The sequence below is a fragment of the Antechinus flavipes genome, chromosome 5 (assembly GCF_016432865.1).
Source record: "Antechinus flavipes isolate AdamAnt ecotype Samford, QLD, Australia chromosome 5, AdamAnt_v2, whole genome shotgun sequence".
NCBI classification, from domain to species: domain Eukaryota; kingdom Metazoa; phylum Chordata; class Mammalia; order Dasyuromorphia; family Dasyuridae; genus Antechinus; species Antechinus flavipes.
In genome coordinates this window covers 267,642,716-267,664,588 of record NC_067402.1, presented here as the reverse complement: position 1 = coordinate 267,664,588, position 21,873 = coordinate 267,642,716, and the positions used below count along the sequence as shown (strand labels likewise).

General features: G+C 38.9%; 2 protein-coding genes across 4 annotated transcripts in view; one reads left to right on the top strand and one right to left on the bottom strand.

The window, feature by feature from the left end:
• CEP83 (centrosomal protein 83) overlaps window positions 1-15,639 on the top strand; it is a 109,534-nt gene extending 93,895 nt beyond the window's left edge. Inside the window, exons 9-16 of one of the 3 annotated variants that reach the window (XM_052000496.1) lie at window positions 48-192; window positions 308-457; window positions 2,597-2,672; window positions 5,674-5,831; window positions 7,592-7,721; window positions 12,488-12,591; window positions 14,110-14,299; window positions 15,019-15,639. In XM_052000496.1, the coding sequence (XP_051856456.1) occupies window positions 48-192; window positions 308-457; window positions 2,597-2,672; window positions 5,674-5,831; window positions 7,592-7,721; window positions 12,488-12,591; window positions 14,110-14,299; window positions 15,019-15,123 (1,058 nt within the window). In that variant the 3' untranslated portion in view covers window positions 15,124-15,639. Of the gene's footprint in view, window positions 1-47; window positions 193-307; window positions 458-2,596; window positions 2,673-5,673; window positions 5,832-7,591; window positions 8,220-12,487; window positions 12,592-14,109; window positions 14,300-15,018 lie in introns of those variants that run through there. The other 2 variants (XM_052000494.1, XM_052000495.1) reach the window with 2 other exon arrangements.
• Window positions 15,640-16,729: 1,090 nt separating this feature from the next.
• The window catches only part of PLXNC1 (plexin C1), a 233,316-nt gene continuing 228,172 nt past the window's right edge, over window positions 16,730-21,873 (bottom strand). The window contains 3 exon segments of the mRNA XM_052000493.1: window positions 16,730-19,294; window positions 20,543-20,617; window positions 20,747-20,887. Of these exon segments, the coding sequence (XP_051856453.1) occupies window positions 19,190-19,294; window positions 20,543-20,617; window positions 20,747-20,887 (321 nt within the window). The 3' untranslated portion in view covers window positions 16,730-19,189.

Sequence of the window (21,873 nt, the reverse complement as noted above, 5' to 3'; positions counted from 1 at the left end):
TGAAGACAATTCATCCTTTTTTCCTTCTTTAAAAACCAACCAACCAGTACTGCAATCAGACAATGAAATCCTCAAATCAACCATTGAACGCCACAAAATACTTTTATTAGAAAAGGATCGTGAATTAGTACGGAAAATACAAGCTGCCAAAGAAGAAGGTTACCAGAAACTAGCAGCCTTGCAAGATGAAAAGTAAGGGCTTAAATATCTTGTTTTGTTGTAATTCTCCATGTAAATGGAAACATTTTGTTGCTATCTTATCCTTATTGTGGTTCTTTTAACATAATTATCATCTGTCGGTTTTTAGGCTAGAACTTGAGAACAAATTAGCAGATTTAGAGAAAGCTAAAGTGGAACAAGATATCTGGAGGCAATCTGAAAAGGATCAGTTTGAAGAGAAATTGCGGGCTTCACAGATGGCGGAAGAGTCAACCAAAAGGGAGCTGCAAAGTATTAGGTGACATCTTTATCCATATAATTTCTTTATTCCAAAGCTCTAGTGACTCTTTTCACTTGGATATCTTAAGGTTGAATAATCCTCTTTTGAGGTACTCCCATTCATTTAATAAAAAGAGTATGGTAGACTTTTGGAAGTGAGGTTCTTGAGTAGGAGGATTAATTATTAGAATTAAGCTAGTGAGTCTAGAATGACAATTCTAGAAGGAACCTGGAGATATTTAGTACAGCCCCCACTTGTAGGCGCATTGATGTCAAAACCAGGCCAAGTACGTGACTGTATATTGTTTTCTTTAAAATTTTTGGGAAGCAAATATGGACTTTCTTTTAGGGATTTTGCTTCAAAGTTTTATCTCTTGGTTGTTTAAAAAGTCAATTCCTTGTTCACTTAAGCTTTACCCTACTATAATTAAATCTTCCAGTTACTCTTGTTGAGTCTTTTGCAGACATAGAGATTTACTGCCCAATATTTCCAAACCTCTATCATTTACTCATACAATAATGAACTTGACTCTTAGTTTTCTCTTTTCTAAGCAAAATAACTCTCATTCTTTTAACTTTGCTTCATCAGGGATTATTTTCCCATCCCATTAATCATGTATTATATCCCTTGCTATTTCAGACTTGGAAGATTAGCTGTAACTCTGTTGTGTGTGCTGTCTTTTTTTATTATGTGGTTTAAAAAAAAAACACAATAACATAATTCAGACATCACTGATGTGGAATTTCTGATGATTTAGAAGAGGCTAGCTAGAAATTAGTGGAAAACAAGATTGTTGAATTCTTTAGTAATATAAAGGAATATATTTCCAGTTTAAGGGAATAAATAATTTTCATATAACAATAGAAAGATGCATTTGTCAATTAATCAAGTATTTACTAAACTTCTTTGGGTACTTTAGGGATAGAAGTTCAAAGAATGAGACCCCATATATAGGTATCATAATTATTAGATAAGTAGAAGTTGCTTGGGCCAATAATAAATCTCAGATCAAGCTCCACTTAGTCATTGGTTAAGCCATGGCTGGCTCAGAGTGAATGTAAATAGCAGTTGTTTCTGTTTTGTCTAGAAATCCTGAGGTTTTTTCTCTTCCCAGATTGCAAATTTTTTTTGACTAGACACAAGAAGTACAAAGCTACTTTAGTGTATTAATCTTTGAAAATTAGAATGAACTAAACTGAATTTAGTGATTCCATGAGAAAATAAGGGATAGAATAAGTATGTTGGGGAATGACTTGAATTCTTGTAAATTTGAGTCAGTTCTCATATATTTGAGAGATGAGGCCTTTATCAGAAAAACTTGCTATAAAATTTTTTTCATAGTTATGATTTCTGTGTATTTCCCTTCATCCTATTTTCGTCTGTTTGTCTTTCTCTCTCTCCTTTCATTCTTATTTTTAGCTAGATCTTCACCTTCATACTGACCAGCATAGGCTATGTTTGCACCCTGTTGAGAATTGCCTGAAATAGGGATCCTTCAACTTTGGGGCTATTGCCTCTATAGTATCCTGGAGCCATGGTCACACTCTAATGCTTATTTCATTCCCAAGTTACTTCACTCCATTACCATCAAATGCAGCCAACAGCTGTGACTTAGTAGATAAATGTTAGAGAATTTTCAGGTTAAATGAATTTCCCAGTACTAGATTTAGCAAGTGCTAGAGACATAATTTGAACCCAAATCTTCCTGGTTATAAGTCCAGTACTATTTATGATTCTTCACTCTTTCATAGCAACACATAGTCCAATAAGTGGCCTAGAAAATAAATGCTTTAAATTTGAGGAGGAAAAAGGTAGAAACATTTAAACCTGGTCTGTCCATAGAGACACTTCTGTATATGTGCTGCCCTCTCTCTCCCCCCATGCAGGATCCTCACTTTCCTTTTCTCTCTCTCCTCTGATGCTGACATTTTGACCAAAAGTTCTAAAATGTCCTTTCCTACTTTTATACTGAGCAGCACCTTGGGGATTGAGACCCCAGATGGCAGAGCCTAGCAGAGTATGTAGAGTACAGTGCAATGACTGGGCAGGATGGTCTTTCCATAAAGAGGGAATAACCTTTCAATATATGACTTTATCAAAAACCTAGCATTGCATTATAAATTATTAACATACTTTGTTACACTGTCAAATTTTCAGAACGAAGCTTCAGCAGCAGATTATTGCTAATGAGAATGTAGAAAAAGAAAAAACTGAAAATGCTGATCTTAAACAGGTAAGAACTTAGTGTTGGTTAACATTTTAACTGCTTATTTAAAGATCTTATTCAATCAGACAGTCTCAGCTAAGTTAGTAAGCAGGTATTAAGCACTTACTATATATTACACTGAGGGTTATGGATGCAAAAAGAGGCAAAAGACAGTCCCTGTTCTCAAAGGGATTTGAGCACCTTTTTTTTTTTTTTTTTTTTTTTTTTTAGATTTTATATTTCAGCATTGTAAAAATCCCATCATTGGAGTTACTAATATGTCATTGAGTTCAGTCTCAATTTAGTTTTAGTTTTGAAAGTTGCTCTTGCCTCTGGGAGGGAGAAAGAAAAGAAGGGAGAGAGAGGGAGGGAGGGAGATTTCAGAAATGTTGATTTTATCATTAAGAATTTTTAGGCAAAAATCAACAGATTTGTATGAGGGTATGCAGAGCCTTAAAACAAAAGGGAAGAGTAGCTCCTTTTGGAATCCTGCTTGGGACTTTGTATATTCTTAGCCATATTTTGTTCTAATGTAGCGATGATTTCTGAATCACAATTGAGTAGTTGCAGAGAAGTTATCACTTAAAGCTTTATCAGCTTGTGGCTGGTGAGGATTTTCAAAAACTGCCTGTTCATTTAGCTATCATGCAGAATATTTGCAAATGCAGCTAAAATAAACTTATAACTCTCCATTCCAGGAAAGAGGAGAGAGCAGAGACCATTTCAAGTGTTCCATAGACATTTTGTTTGCTGAACATGCACACACCTATCAGAAAAAAAAAAAATTCCAGTATACCATCCATATACATACATTCATATACACACACACACACACACACACACACACACACTGAAGAACAGCAAGGTAGACCAGTGGAGAGAGTACCATGTCTGAGTCAGGAAGTCTCAGACACTTTCTAGATAATACTTAATTCTGTTAGCCTCAGTTTCCTCATCTGTAAAATGAGCTGAAGAAGGAAATGGGAAAAAAAGAGACAAACATGACTAAAACGACAGAGCAACATTTGTAAATTATGTTTATGTACATATATACCATATATGTGTGTTTATACATGTCTGTCTACATACATACATGTGTGTGTGTGTACACACATATACATACATATATACACTCTATACAAGTATAGAGAGGCACTGGGCATAGAGGATGGAGAAGTGGTTGTGAAGGAAAAAAAGAGTGGACTTCGAATTCCAGTTCTAACATGTCCAGGTTTCATGACTCTGGACAAGTCATGTTCTCATTGCTCTAGGTAACTCTGTAAGACTCTGGTTTGCGGAGAAGATATCTCATTGCTTTGGTAGAGGAAATTTCCTTACTTGGAAGTTTCCTACAACAATGAAATCACAATTATAAACCCTAGTATTATCCTGCTAATATACTCGTATGTAGATTATAAGATATGTGCAAAACATAGAAATTTACCAAGGTGAGATAAAGATAAGTTTTAAAAAGCATTTAAAATTTTGTCTATTTTAAAAACAAAAATAATTTTGCTCTCACTAAAATATTAATATAATATTTCAAGGAGCAATATAATTGAACATGTTTTATGATTTTGAAAGAAACTTTATATATATTCTGATAAATAATAATTATTCAGTTAATTTGATCAATGTAGATATCTAAGTAGGTTTTTGGTGGTGGAGGGAAGATACTTTGTTAAAAGATGTAGAATATAATAGCATTCTAGGAATAGTGTTGGGAGTGGTGTTTCTCGATATATACATAATCATCATAGTCACCACACATCCAGCCATTCTGGAGAGCAATTTGGAACTATGCTCAAAAAGTTACCAAACTGTGCATACCCTTTGATCCAGCAGTGTTTCTACTGGGCTTATTTATACCCCAAAGAGATACTAAAGGGAAAGGGACCTGTATGTGCCAAAATGTTTGTGGCAGCCCTGTTTGTGGTGGCTAGAAACTGGAAAATGAATGGATGCCCATCAATTGGAGAATGGCTGGGTAAATTGTGGTATATGAACATTATGGAATATTATTGTTCTGTAAGGAATGACCAGCAGGATGAATACAGAGAGGACTGGCGAGACTTACATGAACTGGTGCTGAGTGAAATGAATAGAACCAGAAGATCATTATATACCTCAACAACGATACTGTATGAGGATGTATTCTGATGGAAGTGGATCTCTTTGATAAAGAGAGCTAATTCAGTTTCAGTTGATCAAGGATAGACAGAAGCAGCTACACCCAAAGAAAGGACACTGGGAAATGAATATAAACTGTTTGCATTTTTGTTTTTCTTCCCGGGTTATTTATACCTTCTGAATTCAATTCTCCTGTGCAACAAGAAAACTGTTTGGTTCTGCAAACATATATTGTATCTAGGATATACTGTAACCTATTTAACATATATAGGACTGCTTGCCATTTGGGGGAGGGGGTAGAGAGAGGCAGGGGAAAAATCGGAACAGAAGCGAGTGCAAGGGACAATGTTGTAAAAAATTACTCTGGCATGGGTTCTGTCAATAAAAAGTTATTTAAAAAAAAAAAAAAGAAAGAAAGATAATCAATTCAAAAAAAATCATCATAGTCACCAAATTAGTTAGATTAAGTTAATGGAATCCCTGTTATTCATTACTTTTACTGTGAATGATTGGTAAATACCTGAACTCAGGACCTAATGTGGTATTTTCAAAGTCAGGGAACAATTGTACTACAAGAATATGGTAATAGTTGAATTTTGTTTTCTCTTCTCAACCATCCTGCTTCATTGTGAGGACGATAGAGGACAAAGACTTAGCAGGCTGAGAAATGGAGCCCAACGGGGTAGTAAGTGGGTGCTAGGCAGATACTAGCCATGAAAACTATTCCTGGTGATTGTAGCCTGTGGTTTGAGCCATTGACAGCACCTTTGAGTGGGTACAGTGTGTGTGTGTGTGTGTGTGTGTGTGTGTGTGTGTGTGTGTGTGTGAACATCCAGGTCCTTTCTGGCTTACATCTGATGTTTTTCTGTTTTTCCTCCCATTTCTTTTTCTTTTAAAGCAAATCAGTAATTTACAGATCCAAGTGACCTCCCTCACACAGTCAGAGACTGAATTGGTGGATTCTAACCGGTCACTAAAGGAGATGGTGGAGATGCTGAAACAGGAATACCGGAGTGCACGGACTCAGGCAGAAAAGACTCAGCTAGAGGCTGAAAAGTAGGTTCCCTTCTGAATGGAGCAGAACACATTTCTCAGCAGTCCTGGTTTTTGTTGTATATAGATAGGGGTGTGTGTGTGCGTGTGTGTGATCATGTACATGGTGCATATGCACAGACATGAAAATGGGGGAAGAGAATGACTAGGATTGAGACTGTTTCACTCTGAGTCCAGGTGCTCTCCATCTGTGAGTGAATGGTATAGTTCAGCTTGAATCCAGTGATTCCATAGTCTTTACAATGTTACTTTAAGTCTACAGATTATTCTTTTGGTTCTGCTCACTTCACTAAATACTTTATTTAAAAAAAAAAAAAAAAAAAAAAAGATGTGAAATCCTAGATATGATGGACAACCAGAAAACATTACCAAAAATAAAATCATCTCCATGTTAGCAGATAGCAAACAGCTAGTGGTCATTGCAAAAGTAATTTTCAGGCATCTGTTAGTGTCCTTTCGTACTTGAACTTGTTCATACAAAGATCAAGGGGCCAAATGAGAAGCTGTGTGGTGACAGCGCTTGCTTAACCTAAGCAAACCATTGGCTCTGACAAATGAGCACTAGAAATGATGTCAGAGGGGTCGCTCGAAGTGTGCTCTGAGAGAAGTGAGTCCATGATGGGAAGAGGAAGGATGCTGGCCAGAAAATTTATTGGAGGGCATCTCACCCTTGGAAGGAAATCTTTTTTTCCTTACTCCAAGTTTTCAGAGAAGGTGGAAATCATGCATCCCAGGCCTTGCCCTAGGGTTGGGGAAACTGAGGCACACGGAGAGTTGAGGGTCGGTTTCACAGACCTCGTCAGTGTCCAGTTACCATAGGCAACATTAGCAGGAGAGCAAGTGGGCCATGTGTGGTGTAAGTAATGGTGGCGAGGCAGGCGACAACTCTGACCCACACGACTGCATGTGATCTGCCCAGCAGCCTTGGGGGAGAGACGCTCTGCAGACTATGATTTAGGCACAGAGTTGAGCTATTTGAGAACAGGCTTCAGTGCAGAGGTTGCTCCTCAGGGTTTTTAACCTGAGCCTTCTGTATTGCTGTGTGGTCATGAGTTATGAATAACCATCCCTGAAGGTATGAGAAGAAACATCAGCCCGAGGGCAGTGGAGAGGTGTATAATGGATGTGTGCACGAGTGTGCTGGGTGCCTGCATGTGCATGTGCCCGTGCAGGAAGCAGCTTAGAGGCACACACTGAAGAGGAACAAGAATGGAAGCTGCCACCCAAGGGCTGTCTTGATGGACAGAGAAGGGGACCAACCAGTTGGGGGGCAGTGGGGGCGAGTGAACAGGAAGGCCCAGGGACAGCTCCATGAAGAATGCCCTGCTGGGGTTGCTGGATCTCCTGGTGAGCTCAGAGAGACTAAGAATCAGAGTCCCTGAGGATGGAGGGAGATTTCCTTAGGAGAGAACTGGTGCTATCACAGAGTGAATTTAATGTCCATAGATGAGGAAACCTTGGAGAGGTCCCCAAGACAAAAAGTCAGAGCCAGGATTGGAACCAGTTCTTCCTGCTTGCCGGGTTTATCTTAGTCCCCCTTCCTTTGCCTCGCTCTGTTCACCTCTCTGGGCTTGCCTTGGCCAAACTGCCCAAAAGACGATTGGATTAGGTGCCCCTCAGAGCCTCCCCAGCTTCCATGGTCAGTGATTCTGTGGTGAAACTGAGTAGGGGGCTGGCTGTTGTAGCATAATGTGATCTTAAGTGGTTTAGGAATATGAATTCTTTTAAAAAAATTTTTTTTCTTTCAAATTTATTTTTGACAGTTCCTTGGAAGGGAAGCGAATAGAATGGTTGGAAGAGAAGCATAATCTCCAAGAGTGCATCAAAGAAAAAGAAGAGAAATATAGCCAGGCCAAAGAGAAACTGCAGCGAGCTGCACTTGCTCAGAAAAAGGCAAGTGGCGGCTTATTATTGGTGTCAGGTACTCCGTGGTTCAGTCGTGCCCAGCTCTTTGGGACAGAGTCTGGGGTTTTCTTGGCATTATGTGGCTTCCCATCCCCATCTCTGATTCATTTTACAGAGGAGGAAACTGAGGCAAGCAGGGTGCCGTAAATCACACAGGGTCACATGCTTGTAAGAGTCTGCCCCAGACTCCAGGCCCGGTGCTCTTGTGCCTCTTATCAGAAAACTGATGCCACAAGACCCGTTTCATAGCTTATTCCCTTCCCAAGTGCTCTGAATTAACACAGGATAAACTGTTTAGGCATCAGCAGTTGTTCTGAACTTGAGAGCTGCCTATATTGTCACTGGGGCCACTACTCAGGATGGCTTAAGAGTCCAGTGAATTCCCATCCCACTTTCAGACTTTCTGCCCCTTTTTTCTTCAGGTAAAGACAGTGTTCTCATAACAGTGAAATAATGAGTAGAGGTGGTTTTTCATCTGAATATAAGAATCTGTGGTTTGCTTTTGTACTTGTCTCATGTCTCTTTGTTGTCTATCATAGTGGCTGTGTGTGGTACAAGTGAGATTTAGATTTTCCATGGTCCAGGATGACTTTATCAGACAATTTCTTTTTACCAGTTTAAGCTCTGGAATGGGGGACGAAACCAAATTCTATCCACCATTTGACATGAAGAGAGCTGGTGTTACTTCTTTTGAGGAAGCTTTAAAGTATCTTTGATAGAAACTTCTTTTTTTATTCAATTGGTTTGAGGTTGTGTGAATCTGAGGCACAAAACTGAGATCCAATAGAGACTTAGGTCACCAAAACAAATTGTATGTGTGTCACTGCCATTCTTTGGGAAGCCAGAGTTTAAACTCTCTGGGCCTCAGTTTCCTTATCTCTTTATGGGTTTGGAATAGTTTAGTAATCTCTAAATATTTTTCATCATACATTCCTTTCAATAAAATGTTTTCAAGTTTGCATTTGAAAAAATAGGAATATTTAAAATTTTATTTATTAATGGTACAGAAGACCTTTTTGCTCTCATTCAAAAAATACATTCAAATAATGTATTTTTAGGGAGAGTAATGTGATTAAAGAGGTTTTATTCTTTTTCAAAGATCTTGGTAAACACTTTGTGTTGTAGCAATTCAAGCATCGGCTTCTAAATTTAGCTTATCTTGATAACTTGGTTTTAATACTTTGTCAGCTGAAAAAGATATTTCACAAACTTGCAAACATCTAAAAGAAAGAAGTGTATCTTTGGCTCTGCTCACTAAATTACACTACTCATTTTTCAACTCCATCCTCCAATAATTCAAAAGTTATTGCTGAATCCCAGTTAGTAAATTTCTGTCTTCCTTGATGTCAATCATTTGTTCTTATAAACAATCTATATGAAAGGTCTCATATTTTTTGATAAATGAGTTTGAAGCCCACTTTCAGAAGAAAGTGGAAATCCTTTTGCAAGATGGTTAAAAAGATGAGGAAAATTCTGTTTTATAAAGTAGTCAGATAGGATTTCTTAGAGGTGATACACATATGCTCTTCAGCAGCCCAGAGAAGTAAGAGACTAATCCGGGAGAACATGGTCAATAGTGTCATGCTGGAGAGTCTGGCAAAGATGGAGATTGAGGAAGGGCTTACAGATGAGGTAGTTGAGATCACTGGCAAGTTTGGAGAGAGCAGTATCAATGGAGGGTAAGAGGCAAGAGTAAAGAGAATATTGACAACTTGGGAGATTTAAAGGGGTAGATTTGAAAGGAAAAAAATAACATAATGAGATGGGCAGTGCAGATTGTAGCCCTTCCAGCCCAGTTCACCCAGCACAGCTCAGTCTCACTGCTCTAGAAGCAAAAGGTATGTCTTCCTTCCCAGCCATTTCTGCAGAGGGCAGAGCCCTGTCAGGTAGCACCTCGGCCAACCAGGAGGTGACCCAAGGGGTAGACCATGGGGGCAGGGAGGGTGTTTGCTCATGCAGCTGGGAAGGGAAGCTGCTGTCAGGAGAAGGATTGGCGCTTGCACGACCAGCAGAGGTCATCTGGGGAGCAGGTGCATGGTCACGGATGGAGGAGTGGTGGAGTTGTAGTGGAGATAATCCCCATGAGCCTTATCTTCCCTCCCCAAACTCAGTTTCTAAGTCACTGGGTTGGATGACTACCAAAGGCTTTCCAACTCAAGGCCAACTGATTATTGAATTAGATAATGTGTTTGAGTCCCTCTGACTGTCTTCTGACCTCATTGTCCCACTGAACTGTTCTAATGGCCTTTATTTAGTTCTCATTGTCCTTGACCCCTCTCCTCCATGCTATTCTCTTCTCTCTAGTTTTTTGGGACACCCCTCTCTCCTGGTTCTCCTCCTACCCCACCCTCCATTCTCTTGTCTTTGCTGGATCCTTCTTATCACACTTTCAATCAGCAGCTGTCCCCCTGGGTTCTTTCCAAAGTCCCCTTCTCCTAAACTGTTTCACTTGGTAATCTCATCAGCTACCCTGGTTTTAATTGCCATCTATGCTGATGATTCTAACCTGTCCCTGTCCTCTGCTTACCTCCATTCTCACACCTCCAACTGCTTATCAGATATCTCAAACTGAATGTCCAGTAGACATCTTCGACATCAGTGTGTACAAAATAGATCTTGTTATCTTTCCCCTTAAACCCACCCCCATCCTATTTTCCCTATTACTGCAGAAGGCAACAGCATCTCCCGAGGCTTCCAACCCAAGACTCATCTTGGACTCCTCAGTATCTCTCACTCCCCATAATCTCGCTGTCCCAAGGTTTGCCAATTTTGCCTCTGCAACATCTCCTGAATCTGCCCCCTTTTCTCCTCTGCTATTGCCTCCAGTCTGGCACTGGCTCTCATTGCCTCACACTGGACTGCCTCTCCCCACCAAAGAGCTTTTCCTAAAACACAAGTCTGACCCTAGTCACTCCCCTAGTCAGTAAACTCCAGTGGTTCTCTATCCTTTCCAGAATTTTTTTTTAATGTTCCCTTTGGCATTCAAATCCCTTTATAACCTAGCTCCCTGCTACCTTCCCAGTATTTTTACATGTTAACTCCCCAACACATATTCTTCAGCCAGAGACGCCGGCCTCTTTGTTTTTCCATGGACAAGATACTCTGTCTCTCGGCTCTGCACATGCTCTCTGGCTCTCTCCCATGCCTGGAATGCTCTCCATTTTTTGCTGTGCTTTCCTTTTAAGTCCCTAAAACACTCTTTGCTCTCCTAGAAGCAATTGCAGTAGAATAGAAAAAACACTGTTTGAAGTAATAGGACTTGGTTTCAAATCTTGACTCTTCTTAATGCTGGTGCCAGTAACTAACCTCTGGGTCTCCATTTCCTCATCCAAAAATGGGTTGATTGTACTCTTTCAGTGTTCCTATAGATCCGCAGGAACCCTTCATCATTCTGGCAACCTAAGCTTATCCCCATCCTGGAATAATGCTCTTCTTCTCCAAGTATCTCATTGCTGCCCTTCTGTCAAGGCATACCTATTTCCCACCTTTTGCAAAGTCAGTTCACGTGCACTTTTGACCTCCCCTAGTACTCATGTCATTCAGCATGTTACCTTGGATTGGGTTGTTTTTAATCTTTTGGGGGACCCATCACATCTTTGTTGGTCTGACTTCTCACATCTTGAGCATCCAGCAGAGGGCCCAGGCTCTTTTCAAATGATTGTTAATGGATGATGTTGCTAATTACTTAATATTCTAGTATCCATCATTTTAAAAAAAAAAATGAGAACAAATGGAGTACTTTAATGGGCCACATAATATTCTAGATGAGTCCTAAAAGAACTGATGCCATATTCAATGATTCTTTTTTCTGAAATGCAGCATAAGACTTAGAGGCTGCAATTAATTGAAATGAACAATCTAATATTTGTAATAATCTTTCTCCACATTGACATTATACATGTACCACAGTTTTACTAAATGGAATTATTTGCAATTGTAGCAATGATTATTCCTTTAAAGAAATTACCTAGTTAGCTCTTTCATTAAGAGATTATTCCTTATATGTAATTTTACATGAATTAAAGTTAATTTTCAGAAATATTTTTTAAAATAAAGTCAGGTCTGGCTGTTAAATTATCTTGTATTTTTTGAAAAGTTAATCCAGTCCTTTGAAAAGATGTTTTTTTTAAGTTTTTGACTTTGTCTCAGATTTTTGGAAAATGCCTTTTCAATGAGATTCCAGTTATAGTCAGATTCAGTCAACTTCAGTAAACATTATTAAGTACTTGGGATATGCAAGCCATGTTGGTCTTCTTCCCTTGGATGCAGTCTTGAGATGGTTCTCCAAGACCTGTAGAAGGCCAGGTCTTAAAGGCCCTTCCAAGTGAAGAGATGCTTCTAGAACTTGCCCACCCAACCTCAAAGAGGTTTTGGATGAGAAAAGTCGCAGGTTATGACTTCTAAATGAGGCAGTGAGATAGGTGGAAGGAAGAAGGGAAAGGGGAATGACCTTTCACAAAACAAAATTAATACTATCTAACTACAGTTTTCTTTGGTTACATGCAATTTTGTTAGTGATACCAGTTTTTCTGATGTAGTATTTATGTTTGTCAGGTCAGTCAAGGATGAGAAGGAAACATATGATTGATACCTTTGTCATTTCAATAAAATCTTCTCATCTTTAAAAGCATTCAAAGGAGGTAACTAAAGGCATCATGGGACTTTGGCAAGGTGGAGAGGAGAACATTTGAATTAAAAAAGAGATTGTGAATTCCTATTATGTGCATTAAATGGAGACATCTTTATATTTGTAGAGAAAATCCCTTTATGAAAACAAAATGAAGAAACTACAAGAAAAAGTAGAACTTCTGGAAGCAAAAAATGAAGAATTGGAAATAGAAAATCAGGTTTTAAATAGGTAAAAAAATACAATACTTCCTTTGTAAGTCGAAATGTAATTATGTTGTTAACCTTTGATTTCTTCTGAGACCCTTTACCCATAAACTTCCTTGTTATGCAGTGGCTGTGGGTTCTGGGAAACCACAGCAGTGGCCTATGGAAGCTGGTTACCACAAGTTTCTTCTGAGAAACAGAGCCCTACAAATACTAGCTGATGATGGTTTGTAAGTTGGGGACCATGGGACAAGGCTGCTAGGTCTTCCAGCTTCACTCATACCCCCAGGAAAATGGTGTCAGCAGCATTCCCTCTGAAGAATCAGGAGTCCTTTAACCTAAGAAGGATCTGAGGACTTCTATCAAACTGCCTTGAAAACATAATGATTTTCAACATGGTTCATAAAAAATATTTCAGCTTCACTGGTAGTGGCCTGCTTCCAGCTCCCAGACTCTTCTAGACCTGAAATTGCCTGTAACATGTTTAATGGTATACATTGATGTTCCAGGGAATAGTTATCACCAGAATGTTCATAATTGTTTCTAAGCTAGTACCAACTTTTCTTTAGACCATATTGTAGACCATACATAATAGAGAACATCAAATTCTTTCATAAAAGAAAGTAGATGATCTTTTCTGTGTTCCACATCCATTTAGACACTAGTTAGCAGTAGCAGAAGAAAAAAAAGATTTGTGTGTGGGGTACTTATACACAAGTATTTGTGCTTTGGGGATCTGATGTTTATTGAACAGCATGTGAACAAATTTGTTCAAATTTTGAACAAATATGCTAACAGGCTATAAAAACCCAACAAGTGATGCCCCTTATCTTCTCCTTCTTCATTGTTCTTTGTCCTTGCTAGACATGAATGGCATCACTTGGGCAAATTATCAGCCCTAAATTGAAAAACTTTTCTTAAATTTAGCATTTGCATTTTACATCTTTTGTGAGTTGTAAGAAGCAATTTATTATTTTGGCTCAAAAAGATTTTGGGAGGTTTCAAGTAACAACAGAATTATTTTAAAATACAAGTGACGTTGAAAAGTAAAATCCTTAGCATCAGCCCTGAAGTCAAGAGGATCCGAGTTCAAATCTGGTCTCAGACACTAAATGCTTCCTAGCTGTGTGATCCTGGGCAAGTCACTTAATCCCAATTGCTTCAGCAAAAAATAAAAAGAAAAACCAGAACTAAACAAAATGAAAAGTAAAATCCTCACCAAAGTCTTATTCCTAGACCTTAGGTGTTGCAAAGGTGAACTGGAGTTTTAAAGGCCAACTATGATAGCAAAGCCTGAGTAAAGAGGCCACTGACTAATAAAATTTGGGTACTAGGACCACATAATCCCTTGTGGGATTCTGATACTGATAAAATGAGGATTTTTGAAGAATTGAGCTAATTATAACTATTACCTCAGCTTGATGTAATAAGCCTATTAACATTGTTTATTTAAAAAGAGTAGGCCCATAAACATTCTCCAATTCAGAGCATATTGAAGTGTGGATGTATTTCAAGGGAACAATATGACTCTTCTCTTTTAAAGACAAAATGTGCCATATGAAGACTATACTAAGCTCCAAAAACGATTGAAGGATATACAGAGAAGACATAATGAATTTCGAACTTTAATCTTGGTTCCCAACATGCCCCCAGCAACATCATTCAATTCTGTTAATTTCTTGTCACCACCCTTGCCTTCTGGCGTGGAAACATCTTTCCCCCCTCACCTTCCGGTAAGAATATTTTCAGATTTTGTTTGGTTTATATAGGAAAAAATAATTAGATGAGTATTGTACTGATTTAATTTTCTACTGTTAAATTCTGACTATATAGTTGATAATCAAGACCTTTGAAAAACCCACAACTCTCCTTTATGCCTCCAGATCTTCTCCCCTTCTGAACTACCTATTTTATGACAGTTTATATTGCCCTAAAATACAGTTTTTGGAGTCTTGCATGTTTGCCTTCTGGGAGTGAAGTGCCCCCAAAAGAGGTAGTAGAAAGGAGAGACCTTATAGTACCCTTACCTAAATGATATAAGACTAGCACTAGACTAAAAGGTTTCAGAGTTTTCAATGTTGAAAATTCAAAGCTCCAAACTTTCATTGGTTTCAGTGGAATAGTTCAGTGCTTTGTTTATAAATTGTTATGCAAACTAAGGCCCTCGGAAGGGAGTTGTATGAATACAGATGTGATATGGAAGTACTTTCTTATTTCTTAATTAGCTCCCTGCTGAAATTTGTAGCTCCAGATGAGGCTTGCTTGGGCTTACAGTGGGAGGCAAAAGAGGAGCCAGGAATGGGGGTTGCTAACCCCGATAGGTTGATATAGGCAGATATGCTCATCCTCTTACTGGAGGTCAACTTGGGTAAAGGAAGAAAGCAGCATGACCTGTGGTGGAGCCAGGAAAGGGTGCTAATTCTCCCCTCTGGTGTTTCTCCCCAATTCTAAGGAAGAGGAACATCAAAGAGAACTGTGTCTCCTTCGGAAAAGATTGGAAGAACTGGAAACCACTCAGAGAAAGCAGCTGGAAGAGCTCGGGCCTCCTGGAGAATGAGGCTGCAACATTAGTCCCACCGAATCAGTGACTCAATAAAAATGGAAATCGACACGTTTGTGGAATTTTAGAGGCTTGATTCCCATTTGCCAAAAGAACATTTTGCCTATAATTGGAAAAAGTACCGACTATGTGCCGTGTTGCTTAAGTATACACTAAAAACCAGTAGCTTTATTAAAAGAATCGTTTCCAATAATTTGTTAGGATGTTACTTATAACCCTTTAAGAAGTACAAACACATACATTTTAAAAGTAACTGATATGGGTTATCAGAGTATAAAATTATTTTCTTAATTTTTACTCTTGATTGAGTAAACTGCCCTTCTTTCGGAAACCTGATTCCCTATTGCATTATGTCTTGGAGACAGTCGTTAATCAGAAGGCCTGATAAAAATGATCCCGATTTTGATTATAACTAAACATTTCTTCTTAAAAGGCACTTCTGTTGTTCATTATGAATGTCTGCTTTTATCAAATGCACATATTTTAAAAGTTTAATAAATATTTTTGTCATAATGTATTGCCTCATTTTTTAATTTGACACTGATTGCGTAACAGATAGGTTTAGTAGGAGAATGATAAAGGGCCTTCAATCCATGACATAGGATCAAGTAGAAGATCTGGGCTACTGGAACAGAGATGAGGTTGGGAGTAGGGGGAAGTATGGCATATCGAGGAGGAATAAAGATGTAACTGTTGTGTTCAAATATTGGAAGTCCTGTTACCTGGAGAGGGTAAAACTTCTCTCTTCAGTCCCAGAAGGCAGTTATGAATTTCATGCTGCTTTCAGACTTGTAGAATCCTAGTGGTAAAGAACTTAAGAGGCCATCACTAGTCCACTTTCACCATTATACAGAAGAGGAAACTGGGGGCCAGATAAAGGGGACATAATTTTGCCTAAGTCATCTGGGAAGCAGGTGACAAAACTGGTGCTAGAACTGACTCACTGCATCTTTGCACACTTCCTCCCTTCCATATTGGTAAAAAGAAAGCATGTTTATGCTAAAAAGTTTTAGAACTGTCCCTTTCTTGTATTTATACACATTGTTTTGAAAATCTTAAACCAAACTGCCACTCTCCCTTTCTGTTCACATTTGCACATTTTATTTTGCATAGCACTTACCATACATACGATTTAATCTTCGAGGTAGCCTTATGAAGTAACCCAATTACTTTCATGCTGTATACCTAAGACCCAGGGAGGTGAATTCACTCTTCCTCAAGGTCAGATGGTATGTTCCTGATTCCAGTTCCAAGGGTCTTTTCACTTCATACGATGGTGTCTCTTATGAAGCCACAACTTTTTATAGAACACCATTAGGGAAAAACTGGAATAATTTCATTACAGATAATGAAATCTTAACTCTACAAAACAAAATGGATTATTACTACGAAGTCTTCCTAAAAGTGCCACATAAATATGAATTGCTGTGATTATTTGAGAGAGAGTAAATATCAAACTCCAGGAATTTAATTAGCTAGGGGTCCACTTAATAAGAACTCGATTTCCTTACTATCTTCTATTCACAATTCTCAAGAATATTTCCATAAAATACCTTAAAAAGTTAGAAGGACATGATAAAAGTAAATTTACATGGCAAATGAATAACATTTGATACATCAAAGTGTTTATTTTGGATATACACATTTAAAACATTCATCTCCAAGAACAGCTTCAATCATGTATACAAGAAATTGATTTTAAATTCTAATACTGAAAAAGTAACAGAATTAATCATAAAATGCTGCTGTAGACACTAGTGTTAGGAAAAAAAAAAGCTTATAAATAAATTGACCACCCCAAATCAGAAAATAAAGTTAACAATAGAAATTGTTTGACAGTTGTTTCTCTGGCTGCTGTTTAATATGGACTCAGTTACTGATTGTCTTCAGCACGTCTGATCAGGCCATTCACTGCCTTGGGCTAGTGTGCTCCAAAATGTTGCTTTAGATCATGCTTTCCATGGGAGAATCGACGAGCACTTTACAAACATCAGTGAGTCTTCATACCACCTCTGTGAGGTAGCTTAGAAAGATTTTCCAGAAATTGAGGCACAAAGAGGTAAACAATTTGCCCAAAGTTCCCACCAGCACAGTCACTGGAAGAGTTAGCCGGTAACCCAACCCTTGCGATACTTGTGTGCCAAAGGGTTTGGGGGGGGAACCCTAAAAAGTATTATTCAGCAAATACTATGATAAAGCCACAGCTGATCATTTGAGTTCTCACCCTTTCTGTAGTCTTCTACACCCTAAAGAAGGGCCATCTTTTGGGAAGTTCTTTCTTCTACAATTGATTGCCATACCTACTCTTTCGTTCAAAAACTCTGTTTCTTTCAAAAGGTAGCAGCTTTATTTGGGGGCCCATCCTCTCACCTTTTACACCTAGAGGGGAGACTTTTTGGTAGTATCTTTGAGGTGTGTCCACAGGACAGGCAATGGTCAAAAGCTATGGGAATCAGGAAAAGTGCCTATTTAGGCATTTACTATTCTCCTTGCTCATTGTTTGGGTGTTGACCCTTCTCCCTCCACCAGATAGAGGAGAGACACTTGCATTCATCTTAGATAAAATGCAAATTTTAAACCTGATGTTAACTACAGTGTTGGCAAGTGCTTCTAAAAGGGGCATGGGATCCTTGACTTGTAGAAATATTTCATAGGCTGGAACTGGGAATTCTGAACCTCAGCCCAGAGGGTGAGGTGCCACAAGAAAGTTGACAGTGATGACAATTTATTTCTTCTGCAATAAGGGAAACACAGTGGTATTGAACTTGGTCATGAGCAGCAAAAATCCAGGATACAAAACCAGCAATAAAAGATTACAGTATCACTAGAAAAGGGATCATTTGAACGAAGGCATGAATGAAAATGGGTATTTTTTTTTTTTTGGACTTTTTCCTTTGAGGAATACTTTTTAAAAATACATAATAAGACAAAGATACCAAGCTGTATACTAATACCTTTCAGGCCTTGGGCCATTATATAGATATAATACTCCAGTGTGTACAGCAATTTCATGTAATGTAATGTAAAATGTATCATCATCTTACCACACACTTACAGGTGTTAATACCCATTGATTTCACCTGAGACCTAAAGCAAGGAGGATGTGGGGAAGTGATAGTTTGGAGATGGCAAGATGGACACAGGAGACACTCTACCCAAGAGAGCTCTGATCGAATTCTTGTGCTAAGTTTGTGCACAGAAATAATAAATGATAACGAGGAGGGTTTTTAAAAAAAACGAACACGCAAGTTTTATCAGCAAACACGTTCACCATCGAGTACGTTTGGTACTTTTGAATAAAAACAAGTATGCAACACAAGGCAGGAACACAGCACCACGGCCAATGGCGACTGCATCCAGACAAACTAAAGCACTTGCTTTAGGCCACTGGTGAAATACAGGTGAGTTTGATGGAATGCAGTTGGTGACTACTGAAAAACACGAGCCCTTTCAACAATGTTGCCACACTGTTAAGTTTTTGGTTTAAAAAACACACACACAAATGCTAAGTGTACACACCACCACATTTTGCAGTCACCTTTTCCAAGAACTACTGGGGACGAGCGTCGACACTGCAAGTCCTCAAGGGTGCCCCAATATCCCGCCACCCACAGCTCATCGTGGACGGGAGGACCCTCCACTTGTCACATTTTGCGTTTGGCATTGGCGGCATCCTTTCACTACTGGATTTCAGTGTCATCACAAGTGCTACATAGCTGTAGTTTTGAGACAAAACCATTGAATCATTGTGCTTAAGTGGAAACTGTAGTTACAATAATACTGACACTTGCTTACTGGCCCTGTATGCTCTGTAAACGAGGAGGCTGGTTACAACCACCACGACATCTATATTTACACAAGGGTCTCCACAGTATTTACAACAGGCACAATGGCTGGTCAGCTTCTCTTAAGAGTTGTGCATGTGCCTTGGTCTCCTACAAAAGATTCCAGGAATCTATGTGCAAAGATTTTTGTTAAAGGCGCCAACGTAGCTCGAGCCACCATTTTGTTCCAAGCTGTCGGAAGAATTTCACCATCTTAAAGCCAGGCCACAACGTGATGTTCACACCCACTTGCATTTCTTCTTCTCATCAAATAGGACTTTTACGCGTAAAAGCTGCTTCTGGGCATCTTCTAGCCCTCGCTCTCTTTCTAGTTTATTTAGAATCTGTTGACAATTAGAACAGTTATTTTGGATGTTGTGGCTTTAAGCATTACAAACTCCCTCTTTTGTGCATTCCCAATGCCATGAGTGGGTAAAAAAAAATAAATAAGTCTGCATGAAACAGATGCCAACGTTTGCCTCGGTCATTTACATACTCATTCTGCAAGTTGTTTTTTTTTTTTACTAAGTCATTATCACAGGATCAACAACACTTCTGCTGGAAATAGCAGTTCCCATGAAATACCGTTTATTGACTTCCAGATAGGAGGCCAGCCTCTCACTGGCCGGATTATGTGCATTATGATCATAGCCATTCCAAGCACCACAAGCAACCGAGGCAGCCAACATGCAGGAAGCTGTTTCACCTCCATCCAATGCAGCAGGCCGGGGGGGACGGGGGAGGGAGGGGACGGGAAGAAGGGGTCTCGAGAGGGAGGGTCAGGCACCCTGATCGGAGAATAACAGGTCCCCACCCTCCCCATCCCCAGTTCTACCCTATTCACCCCTGCCCCTTGGAAACAAGGATGCTGAATCATGTGGAAGGAACTCATCACCTCTACCCTACCTTAGTGCTTCACTTGGGTCTTCAAAGTAGAAAATGGAAAGGGTGAGCTATTCTCACCACTGACATGGATAGCCTGGCCCAGCATGACTGAGTGGGGGGAATGAGGGAAGGGGGGGATTAACATATATTTGGAGACTCTGTACTTCACGAATGCTTCTGCATGAATTCCAAAAGAAAAACCCAGATCAACGGGAATTAATTAATGGTGGAGAACGGCTTACTGAAATAATCTTTCTTTTTGGATTGAAAAAGAAATGGACATCATTTCATCACTGAGTACCAAACTTAAGCGATACAACCAGCTGTTACTAAAGCGGATTATAAGGTGAGTGCTAATTTATGATTAAGTACAAGTCAGCCAGCCCCATTTAACATCGTCACATGAAATGGGAAAAGTTGACTTGAAATAATTGTAAAGCAAGCCCTGAGCAAAGTGCACACAGTAGGTGTTTTAATAAATAGGCTTGTTCCTCTTCTATCCCCCTCCCCCTATTGAAATTAAGTCTATATCCACTTTACGCCCAGGAAGCAGGGGTCAGGATTGGGAGAATTCATTATTTTGTGCCAGGATCCACCCAATTCATGATTGTTGAAACTTCAGCCCAGATCAGTAACAAGGCCCAATCCAAATCCCATAACATCCTTAGATAGAAGAGAGAAACGATTATTCTAATTAGAAAACTTACCTCATCAAAATATTTTACGATGTATTTGTAGATTTCTGTCAAGGCCACTTCTTCATTAAATTCATTTTCATGTTTCTTAAAGGAAGATTAAACAAAAAAGGTTGAGTCAAAAAAAAATGGGGGAAGGGCAAAAAACACACCAAAAAACAAGTTTAAAAAAAGAAATTAAACAAATATCAGCCTGCTTTGGCTTTCTAGTCATACCTTAGATTCCTGAGTTAAAAATTCTTCCATTTCCAAAGACGACAATGGAGGCAAATCCCTGATTGCTTTATAATAAGCTTTCACTTCCTCTTTATAGTTTGGAATATCCTTGGCATAAAGAAGTTTATTAGTTGGTGCCTCCTTTAAAAAAAAGAAAGAAAAGAAAAGTAAAGAGTGATGATAACTAGTTTAAGCAGCACACATTTATTCCAAGTTGTCTCCAAACCTTAGCATCTAGTCATTGGGGCCAGCATACAGATGGCATTTAACAAATACTGCCGACTACAATGACTGATTGACATCACTTTGTGACTCATTTTCAGGTGAAATAAATGCTAATCTATTCTGCCTTCCTCTCATAAAAGAACGCAAATGATTATTTTACATGATTTTGAGTTACTGTAACAATGGGCCTCATTTCAATCATAATTCATTACTAATGGTAGTAAAAGCCTGAAATTAAAACATTTGCTCCCATCCTCACCCATCAGTGAATTTCAGCACTTGTGAAAGATTTGATTGTAGACTTGATTGTCATGAAAGTAAGTGGGTTCTTTATATTACCATGGAACCAGTGAATAATTGATAATTGGCATTAGCTATTTAAGATTATTTTACCTCCTTTTTTTTTTGGGGGGGGGGTTTATGGGAGGGATAGGAGCAGAGAAAGGAGGATGGTCATTTCATTGAGTTCCAGAACTTAAATTTCCACAAGGAATGGTACTCTTGGTGCCACTGATTAGCCTACAAATTTCACATTGTTACTGTGAATATCTTGTCTGGTAAGACTTATATAGCAGCTATAAAATCCCAAGCAAATAAAAAAGAAAGCAGAGCTAAAAGAGCAGCGCATAAAACAGAAACAGTGGTGTGGACCTGTAATTTTATCAAAGTGAGAAATCTAATCAATTTAAAGAGGCAGTGAAACACTGTAGAAAGACCCCCCAATTTTGTCTCTGGTGCTTACAATTTATGTAATCTTGGGCAAGAACCAATGAGACGCTCCATCTGGAATGCGGTCCAACTTGGTTGCTGCCAGTTGCCTTTCCTGGCTTCCTTTAAGTCCCAACTAAAATCCCATCTTCTACAGGAAGGCTTTCCCAACCTCTCCTAATTCGAGGGCCTTC